Source organism: Pempheris klunzingeri, chromosome 3 (genome assembly GCF_042242105.1).
Source record: "Pempheris klunzingeri isolate RE-2024b chromosome 3, fPemKlu1.hap1, whole genome shotgun sequence".
NCBI lineage: Eukaryota > Metazoa > Chordata > Actinopteri > Acropomatiformes > Pempheridae > Pempheris > Pempheris klunzingeri.
In genome coordinates, this window is record NC_092014.1 from 6,485,320 (window position 1) to 6,496,179 (window position 10,860).

Here is a 10,860-nt window from a genome sequence, read left to right on the forward strand (position 1 = left end):
TTGTCGAGCATCCAGAGGGCCCTGATGTGATCTAATGAAAATTTGTGGAATTCCTCTTCTGCTACATTAAAAAATTCATGGTAATCCGTTGAATGGTTGTTAGGACATTTCAGCCTGGGCCAACAAACCAGCCTGCAGACCAGCACACACTGCGGCCCCTAGTACAATGCTGAAAAACAAAACTAGGACTATTTTTTCTCTGACCATTCCCATCCTTTCCTTATTTGAGAAATGTTGGATAGTTTTAGCTCTTCGTGCTTTGGAAAATTACTCAAATGAAACATTCTGGTTTGCAAACCAGTGCTGGGAAGCAATACAAAAGCGAAATTACATTTATCACATTTATTACATTTATCACATCCATTTCAGGTTCAAAGAATCTAGTCTGTAAATGTCCCTAACTCTGTATTTGGGTACCACAATGAGTTTTATGGTGGAGCCATTAATCACTTTGTAGAATAAATGTCACATTTTCAAAAAATTGACATCTCATTTGTTAATGTGACTGTGAAATTGATTACAGCGACCACTCCCTATCTGTGCTCTGTGTTTGTGTGAGTGTGTGTGAGGAGGAGAGCGTATTTCATATTTCTCCGAGCACCTGATTCAGATAGTAGTAAGTCTCAGCCTCCTGCAGATAGAGTGAGCGCTTCTCGTTAGGAGGAAGACCCGCCAACATCTCATAGAAGATGTGGTAGTTCCTCTCCGATTTGGCCTGTGGATGAACACACATAGTCACATGACGTACATAAATCAACAGTCAACTATCATCAAGTGCATACATATACACATACACAATTACAGAAGGTAGATTGACTGTAATGGAATTAAATAATATAATACTGTAGAAAACACAGCGTAATAAATAAACAAACTGATAAATAGATGGATGCATGACTGGGTTGTGTAAGGAGAGTGCACCATGTTTGACACCTCTCATGCAGTCTACATCTACAATCTCCTCTTTCTCACCATGACTCAGTGGTAAGAGGACTCCACCTGACCCGCAGTGTGTGTGTTTGTTTGAGCCCGTGTGTGTGAGCTTGTGTTTTTCACCTGAAAGACAATGCGGGACTTCTCCAACAGGTACTGAGACGTTATGGCACCGCTGATTACACCCCTTGTAAATGACACACAGGCAGGTACACAGACACACATGCATGCACGGACAAACACACACACACATGCAAACACAGTAAGTCCGAGTTAAGTAACAGGTCATGCATGTGTAATGTGCTCCGATCTTCTCTGTCACAGCTCTAGCAGAAGATCAACTACTCATCTATCTGTGTTACTGGGACATGTTAGCATATACTTAACACACTGTGTGTGTGTGTGTGTGTGTGTGTGTGTGCATGTGCATGTCTCCAGACATACACAAGTGACCAAAAGCCTGTTCAGATTTAAGCTAACATACAGACTACTTATTAGCTATTTATCCCAGTTAATCTACAGGTAGTCTGCACTCTGCTAACACATTCCTATAGCAACAATCAATTGCAATCTGGTATAAAAAAACATGAAAATCCAATGACATTTAAACATTTCCTGTATAAAAATATATATATAAAAACATTTTCCAAGTTTGTGAGTTCTATGTTGAGTATGCTGGCTGCTGTATTGTATAATTCTTTTAATTATAACAATTGTGATATGTTCCAAAATGTCTTGTGTGCTGCTCATAGGAGTGAAATCCTCAGTTGTTCCAAGCTACATCATGCAAGGATGCAACATGTAAAATAGTTTCTATGGAAAATACCCTCCCATAACCTCCTTTAGGCAGCAAGATGAAGGTCAGTGGGATTTCTTCTGATTACCTTATGTGACCATGCTTGATTTTGTTTCGTTAAAAACACAACTATTAAAATATCAAAATATGTGATCTGATTCTGATGATCTAGAATTGAGGGAAATTCCTTGTTTCTGGATAATCTAGCTGCCTCTACTATTCTGGATTTAGAAGCCCTGAAATCTCCAAACTGTTGCTGAAATGAATACTTGACCACATTGGTGGAAGTTGGTACTACTCACCCCTCCATGTAGATCTGTGTGTATTTGCCAAAGCGTGAAGAGTTGTCGTTGCGCACTGTTTTGGCATTCCCAAACGACTCCAACAGGGGTGTGGCCTCTAGGATCTGAACAATTACCAGAGAAAGAAACGTTACAATGGCCACCTTCAACAAGTGGCTGTAATGAGAGCAAAAACAAGGGTAAGAATACTTTACCTCTATCTAGTAGGAGATGGCAGAGAAGAGAGGATGAGGGAGAAAGTTAGTTTAACTGACCACAGTATGGACTGTATTATTAGCATCTATGTACATAACATACTCTACTGTATCTCTACCTGCTGTGTGATGTTGCATTTGTGATGTATGGCTGTCAGGTAACGCAGGATCAGTTTTGTAGCTTCAGTCTTTCCTGACCCGCTTTCTCCGCTGTGACAACAAGAACAGTTAACCTGAGTCCTTACAGCACATTGTGTACAATAACATAAGTGGTCAGAAAATGGTGTTCAGCCTGAGCAAAAGCTAAAATGAGTTTAACCACTCAAATCACTCCTAAAAGACAGGTGTTACTCTAAAGTTTTAGAGTTTCATCCAAGTGCTGCTAGTTGAGATGAGCAGCGAATTCAAGGCCTTAAGGAAAGTGAAAAATGTCTGTAAGAGCAATTTCATACCTGATCACGATACACTGGTCCTTTTTGGCATCCATCATGGTGGTATATGAGAGATTAGCAATGGCAAAAAGATGACTGCAACACAACAAAACATTTGTTTAAACAACACAGTGAGGACATTTCTGGGAAATGAGGACATTTTGGCTAGTCTACACAATTTCAAAGGACTGTTTAAAGGTTAAGGTTAGAATAAGGTTTAGGTTAAGGTGAGGGTCAAGCATTTGTGAGAGTTCAGGTTTGGGTCAGGGGCTAGGTAATGAATTACATCATTACAGTCCGCACAAGTATAGAAGTACAAGGATGTGTGTGTGTGTTTGTGTGTGTAGATGTTAAGTGGTAGTGAAATCCATAACCAAACTCTCCCTTGGCAACCAACCAACAGCGGTGTAACAGGAGCCTCTTACTAACACCTGAGAGTGCTGGCATTTACACCTCTATTTACCACCATACTGTATCTCAGAGCAGAGCTCGCTACACATGTAGACAGATGTAGAACAACAGCACAAACAAACACAGAAACACAGACTCGAAGATTACAGATAAAGTTTAGAGAATTTTGTTTTGTTCAAATAATGAAAGCACTTAGAGAGCATGTCCCTCCATTCAGGGTGCACAAACATCTAAATATGTTATTTTGAGGAGACTCTCAGGGCCAAGATGAAAAGTTGAATGCACAAAAGTTTTAAATATTTGCTGTTCTGCATTTGAGCCTGAATGTGTTTTAAAATACACATAAACCCCTGTTACATGCTATTGCACCTTGCCATCAGTGAAAAACAAAACAGAACAGGGGAACAGTTTTGTGGAGGTAGTAACAGAGCCGCATCGCTGCTGATGTGTTACATGTCATGCCCATCACACCTCACACCTTTGCTTTCAGAAAATCAGCATGCTATCTAAAATCACATAGTGTGGCAGCAATTTGCCGTCATTTGGTTTAGCGCAAAAAGCAGAGCTGGCATAGTGTCGGTCTTCTTCGTGGCGATATTGTGCGATCTCAGTGTGAAAAAGGCTGTAGAATCATTAAATATATATGAAATATTCAGGTGAGCGCAGTAATTTAATATTAGACAATGGCTTGTATTGTGATGTTGAAATCTTCTAAAATGGACTTTCTCTGAATCAAAAAAATCAATCATTCATTGCCAATGCAGACACAGACAAACAAGCCGGGCTGAAAACAGAACCTCCTTGCTGGAGGTGAAAAGCTCAGAGGCAAATTGCCCAAGTCTGACACACACACAAGCACACACACACACACACACACACACACAGTCCCAGGTCTTACGGAGGGTTGTCACTCAGGCTGCGGCCCCCATACTGAAGCACCATGTCTGTGCCATAAATGTTCAGCAACTTGTAGGGATTCACAGACACGAGGATGCTGCCAATGTAGGTCTGTGAAAAAGACATAAAGGCAGGACGAGAAGGATGAGTGGATGTATCAGGTAGTGTCCATGACATTTGATTAAATTAGTTTTTTAATTTGCATGTTGGAAGTGAAGCATACATATGCAAGTTCTTGGTCAAAGCGCTTCTTCAGGTTCATCAGAACTGTGGTCTCATTCAGCTCACTGAAATTAAACACAGATGAAATTAAGTACACACACACAGGGTACACTGTAGCAGGGCTGCCACTCACACACTCTGACATCCAGAATTAATTACTTTTCAATGACATTCACGATTTTCTCTGTGAAAGCAGGTAAAATTATGTGATGTCAAAATCAGACATCACATAGCGCTTTTACTCTAGAGCATGTCAGGAAATGATTGTGGAAAGATGTATTTTAAACTGCTGAAATAACACACCTATCTAATGCAGGGGATTCCTCAGGATGTGACATGATAATCGTTCAGCAGAGCTCCACTTTGGTGTTGCATTTTAATAAAATACTTATATACATAACACACTTAATGCTAATTCTTTAACAAATTTTAAGGATTTTAAAAGCCTACAGGCACACTGGGACGCACGCACGCACACACACACACACACACACACACACACACACAGTGCATTGAAATGAGCAGTGCTGCTCTACAAGCAACAAAGTGCTTATAAGTGTGTGACATAAGTGAATGAGCTGTGGGGCTGTTTGATAATATAGGATTCTGCTTACGGCAGCTGTATCAAGTCCTCCATTCCCTCTGCCCAGCGTTTCACCCTGTGGCCTGTTGAGGGCATGGTCAGGATGGAGTAGATCTGGACACACACACATAATTAGTCCACCAACACTGTCATGCAACATTGTCAAAGCTCGAGGGATACTGTCATCACTTGATTCAGAGCTGATGTAAAATATGTAGAAATTCAATTATTCTTTTTTGTAAACTCACCAGGAAAATGTATTAGCAAGCCATTGGGTTTCTGGGTCGTACACTTCACAGTTACTGCTTGAATAACAGCTATATCTCATTCATTCTTATTCAAATCTATTGTCCATCACCTAAAATGCTTTAACTGCTGCTTTAACTTTAACAGACACAAAAGAATAAATTAGACACGTTAATTTGTAAATGTAACTACCTTGTCGTACCAGCTTTGACCAGGTACTCTTTCTCTGTCAGGAGTCCAGTCTGTGTCCTGAGGCTTTCCATCCACTAATCGAGGTGTGGGTGTGTATCCTTCTAACACCCCATCTTCTCTGTACATGGACCACTTTGACAGATTCTGGATTGTCCCATGTGGTAAAACCCTCTCAGCTGCCCAAACATCTTCCTCTCCTTCCCCTCCTCCTTGGACATTCCTGGCCCAGTGTCCTGAGCGAGGCCCATAGGGAGGAATCACAGCATAGCGATTATCCTCACCCTGCAGGCCTGTTGGCACCCTGTATGAGGCATAGCGAAGCTGCTGGTTCTGGACGGCATCAGACAGGCTTGGGTTGTGGAACCGACGTGTGAGAAGAGATTTATCTGGGAGCCTGTGGAAGAAGGAATCTTACTAATTCTCTTCCAGTAAGAACGTGTAACACAAGGTTTTACAACATTGGCAAAAATATTACATGGAAATTGTTTTTGTGGAATTTTTCTTTCATTGTGATATAAATGGCAATTCATGCTGCTTTTCTACATATACTGTGGTGTGTTTCCACCGCAGGAACTCTCCCAGGGGACCAAGAACCTTTTGAGGAAGTCAGGATCTAAACCTGCGTTCAACAGGAATAATCATAGACTGAATGCCAATGACTGGTTAAAGACAAACTCCTTTGCACCTTGTGTAAAGCTTTATTCATAAAATAAGGACTGTTAAAACTCTTATATCAATATTGATTTCTTGGTGTTTACTAATGTTAAAAACAACATTAAGTTTTGTTGTCATCTCCCCAACTAGTTTTAAAATGGAGCAAGATAAAGAAAGAAAGTAAGAACAGAAGCAGATAAGAGACAGAGGGAGCTGCTGTTGATAGGGGTCAGAGTTAGTGAGAGAGAGAGAGAGAGACAGAGCAGTGATGAGAGAACAAAGTGAGATTGCAAGAAAACTAAAAAAACTATTTACAGATAGTTTAATGTTGGTTAAAAAAGAAATAGATAATCCTAGAACACTCAGCAGATTTTCTACTTTGATGTTCTGGAGTCCTCAGTTTCTTTTCCTCCTCCACAAGTCTCCTTTTCATCCAAGTACATCTAACTTCAGCATACATTGAAGTGACAGTTAAAAAAAAAAGTCAGCAACACCACTCTGTTGTTTTTTAATCAATCATCATATTTTATATCTTATTTGCCCTAACCTTTACGTTTCTTCACAGACTTGAAGTTCCTATTGTAGTTTAGTTTCTGAGTTTAGCTCCTGGAGCTTTTTGTTTGAAAAAGCTGGCCACTGGTAAAATGTTAATGCCTAGTTTGCTGCTTGGTTTCACGATACATTATTCTGTGCAACACCTGGGCAAGTTCATTCTCTGTCCTAGTTTCCATTTATAGTGTAGTTCCCTACCTGAAACGGACACCAAGGAGCTCCTCATTCTGCAATGCAGAGGCGAGGTTGGGAGTGGCAGGTTTAGGTGCACCTGATAGTATAGAATTGTCTGACAGTTGAAAGAGACCTGCAGAACGCATTGCCTGGTTTTGCCTCAGAGCTGCTGCAAGGTTAGGAGTGGAGGGCTTCTGGCCAGGGATAACCAGGGACCCATCAGGGAGATGGTATGATGCATTACGAAGGTTCTGATTTGTAAGAGCCTTCAGAGCAAGACAAAAGGTAGTTAATCAAGACTGTAATCACAAATAAACACAACTTTACATGAAATTATATAATTCAAAAGTCTGTAATGGCTAAAATGCTTTGTTAGATTTTCAAAAATACACAGGGGCTGGGGTAGCGAAAAAGAGCCAATAAAACAAACTAAGTTAGCTAAGTTAGATTAAGGTACATTTAACAGGTACACACTTTGGACAGGTCAGGGGCAACTGGCTTCCGTGGGTCAATGATGATAGTTCCATCAGGCAGGGTGTAGGACACACCCTTTAGATAGGGATTCATCAGGGCAGCTGTCAGGTTGGGGCTCTTTGGTTTCCTTGGGTCCACTATAATAGTTCCATCTGGGAGGGTGTATGAAGCTCCTTTCAAGGCTGGGTTACTGAGGGCCTAAGTATTACAACAGTTGGTTTCAGTTAATGTAAGCCTGAGATGTTAAACAATTGCAACCCAATTAATCATCAGTAGAATTAAACCAGCAACTTAGTATATTTGATCAACCATTGATATTAGAAAAACAAGCACTACATAAATTTGTGGATTTCATAGCCTAATACCTGTACCTTTCTACTACTAGAAGAGATGGGAGGAAAGAGCAATACATCAATACAAACTCAAAATTGCAGGTGGTGTGGCAGTAAGGGGAAATATAAAAAAAAGTATTGATTGCTGACCTTTGCCAGGTTTGGTGAAATGGGTGTATTAGGGTCCTGAACCCCTTCTGGTAGGGTGAAGGAGGCATTCCGCAAAGCTGAGTTTTCAAGGGCAGCGGAAAGGTTTGGAGAGACAGGTTTCCTCGGATCAATGATGATAGTACCATCAGGCAGAGTGTATGATGCACCTTTCAGGTAAGGATTCTGAAGTGCTGCTTTAAGGTCTGGAGACTTCGGTTGTCTAGGGTCAATCACAATGGTACCATCGGGGAGAGAATAGGAGGCTTTACGCAGGGCTGGGTTGGTTAGGGCCTTAGCCAGGTTTGGGGACATTGGTTGCTGAATGAGCAGAGACAGCAGAGTGAAAAATTTCAGTGGGATAGAAACCAATGGAATACAACAATATGAGGTAAATTAAAGTGAAGGATCATGAATCATGGGTTACTTGTTGTCTAGGATCTACAACGGTGCCATCAGGGAGAGTATATGAAGCAGTCCTGACGTCCTTATTCTGAAGAGCGTTGGAAAGGTTTGGAGACATGGGTTTCTGGGGTATACGCGGGTCCTATGTGGTTAGGGGGTTTGAAGTGATATTGGAGAGTACAACTGTAATAAAACAGTGGTTCCATGTGTAGACAAACTTATATGTCATGTTATTTAGTTATTTCGACATGCTACCTTAATACATACCCTGATAACTGATCCATCAGGCAAGGTATACGAAGCTCCACGGACTTGTGGGTTTTGCAAGGCATGGCCAAGCAACGGGGATGAATGTAAATCTGCATATGGTGACACCAAGGTTCCATCTGGCAGCCGATAAGATGCCTGCATCAGCTGTGGGTTTTGTAGGGCACTTCCCAACATTGGTGAAGAGCGTGGTGAGGGTCCATATGGGGACCGTCTGAGTTGCATAGGTGTCTGATAAGATGCCTGACGGAGGTTTGGGTTCTGTTGAAGAGCATTGTGGAGCTGAGGCCCAGCTGGTGCATAAGGGTTGTGGCGTTGCATCATAGGGGATCTTAAAGATGAGACATTCTGCAAACCAGACCGGTTCTGTAGAGCATCATTAAGCAGTGGTGACGGGCCAGGTTCAGAGATATAATCATATGGAGTAACAACAGTTGGTCCATATGGTGAACGCATCTGTGGAGTTTGATAAGAAGCCACACCTCTTAATGCGTGACCGTGTCTCATGGCTCCGGAGAGCATTGGAGATGTAGGTACAGATGGGCCATGAGGAGAGTGAGGCCTTTGAAGAGGAGACATATAGGAAGCATTTCTCACTGCCTGGTTTTGCAAAGCTCCAGACAGCCTTGGAGAAGAAGGAGGCATAGGCTGTTCATAAGGGGACATTGGCCTCTGTATAGGAGAGGAATAAGATGCATCACGGATAGCTTGATTCTGCAGAGCCCCAGACAGCATAGGAGATGAAGGGACCATGGGCTGTTCATAAGGGGACATTGGCCTTCGTAAAGGAGAGGAATAAGATGCATCTCGTATAGCTTGATTCTGCAGAGCCCCAGACAGCATGGGAGATGAAGGGACCATGGGCTGTTCATAAGGGGACATTGGCCTTTGTAAAGGAGAAGAGTAAGATGCATCTAGGATAGCTTGATTCTGCAGAGCCCCAGACAGCATAGGAGATGAAGGGACCATGGGCTGTTCATACGGGGACATTGGCCTTCGTAAAGAAGAAGAATAAGATGCATCTCGTATAGCTTGATTCTGAAGAGCCCCAGATAGCATGGGAGAAGAGGGGGCAATAAACTGATGCGACTGCTCAGTATAAGGATCAGCATATGGTCCAGACACATATGTTTCTGGTGCATAAGTGGGTGGATGGGCAACTCGAGGGGGCAGGAGGGGGGAAGACTGATGGGAAAATCGAGGAGAGAGGCGTGGGGATGCAGGATGTGGCATTTGTTTCAGAGAGGGCTGTGGAGAGGCGGGAGGCATCCTTCGTATAGACTGCTGGGCCATTAGGGGACGTCCTCGAGCCACAGGGCGAGGAGGTAATCGTCCAGATTCTCTCCTCCGCAGGGGAGCACGGTGGACCATGTGAGGAGAGTGAAAAGGGGAGGAGAGGAGGGAGGAGTCCACTGTGAGAACAGAAGACCTATTGCTTCTAATCGATGAGGCACGAAATGGACGCACATTCTGGGTGGGTGGGGGAGCTCTGCGCCCTCTGAGACCCATAGGTGAGGGCCTGACAGCACCTAAGGGAACATTTCCCCCCATCCTAGGCTGGGCCAATGGTGTGGGGTCCCTGTGCAGCCGAGCAGAGCGACGAGAGAGGGTGGGAGATGGATGTGGCCCTGCAGGGGATACACTATGGCGAGATAGGGAGGGAGAGGGAGATGGTCTCCTACTGAGCTGTGGAGAGAGAGGAGGTGGTGCATGACCAGGGGAGAAGGAAGGGGAGGGTGGCCCACGCATCTTCCTCCCTCCAAATGGACTGCGGGCTGGAGTGGGAGAGGGTGGGGGACTACGCCTTCTCATGGAAGCACGGGGCGAAGCAGGTGGAGAACGCCGTCTCATTGACATCCTTGGTGAGGGTGGAGGACTTCGCCGGATCATGGAGGCACGGGGAGAATGGGGGGGTGAGGGTCTTCGAGCCAGGGGAGATGGTGATCTTTGAGGTTGCATTCTACGACGGGTGAGGGGAGAGGCCATGGGGGAGGAAGGAGGTGAGATTCGTCTTGACATAACAGAGGGGGGTCTTTGGGCATTAATATACCCACTCCTCATGGATGGTTGTGGAGAGGGGCTGCGTCTCTGTGGAAGCATAGGAGAAGGTACTGGGGAGGCCATGACAGCTGGATGGCCCTGCATCTGTGGGGAAGGCATGATGACAGAGCGGCGGGATGGAGTCGGAGAGGGTTGAATGCGCCGCCCAGGAAGTGGGGACATACTTGCTTGCTTAATAATCATGGCAGTTGGAGTAGGGATTGATCCTGGACCGTAACCCTGTTGCTGTGACATCATTATCGGGTCTGTCATCATCTGCTGCTGGAAAAACACAAGAAATAGATGTAGAATAAGAATATAGAATGAAAAAAGCTAAAAAAGCTAAACATTTGGAATGGATAGTAATGATGTATACTATGTATAGTATACTAATATAAATACCACTGATCTGCAAATTGGAACATCTGCTTTACAGTTAAATCAATTACTTCACTGCTGTTAGTGTGGAAGAACACATTTTTTCAAAATGCACCTATCATTGGCACAATCAGGTTCTGTTACTACATAAAATCAGTATTAATTTTGAAAACTGCAATAAGTAAAACTGCCAATTCCATTCCAACAAGGTCGCTTGAAGCTACAAAACC

The 10,860-nt window shown here is 43.4% G+C and overlaps 1 protein-coding gene across 1 annotated transcript in view; it reads right to left on the bottom strand.

Annotated features, from left to right (window-relative positions):
- The window catches only part of myo15ab (myosin XVAb), a 38,285-nt gene extending 28,564 nt beyond the window's left edge, over window positions 1-9,721 (bottom strand). The window contains 16 exon segments of the mRNA XM_070828177.1: window positions 602-715; window positions 1,057-1,120; window positions 2,032-2,135; window positions 2,226-2,231; window positions 2,345-2,435; window positions 2,678-2,752; window positions 3,966-4,075; window positions 4,188-4,251; window positions 4,801-4,883; window positions 5,208-5,601; window positions 6,612-6,853; window positions 7,062-7,259; window positions 7,544-7,976; window positions 7,978-8,087; window positions 8,213-8,645; window positions 8,754-9,721. Coding sequence (XP_070684278.1) covers window positions 602-715; window positions 1,057-1,120; window positions 2,032-2,135; window positions 2,226-2,231; window positions 2,345-2,435; window positions 2,678-2,752; window positions 3,966-4,075; window positions 4,188-4,251; window positions 4,801-4,883; window positions 5,208-5,601; window positions 6,612-6,853; window positions 7,062-7,259; window positions 7,544-7,976; window positions 7,978-8,087; window positions 8,213-8,645; window positions 8,754-9,721 — 3,489 coding nt within the window.
- Window positions 9,722-10,860: the final 1,139 nt, after the last annotated feature.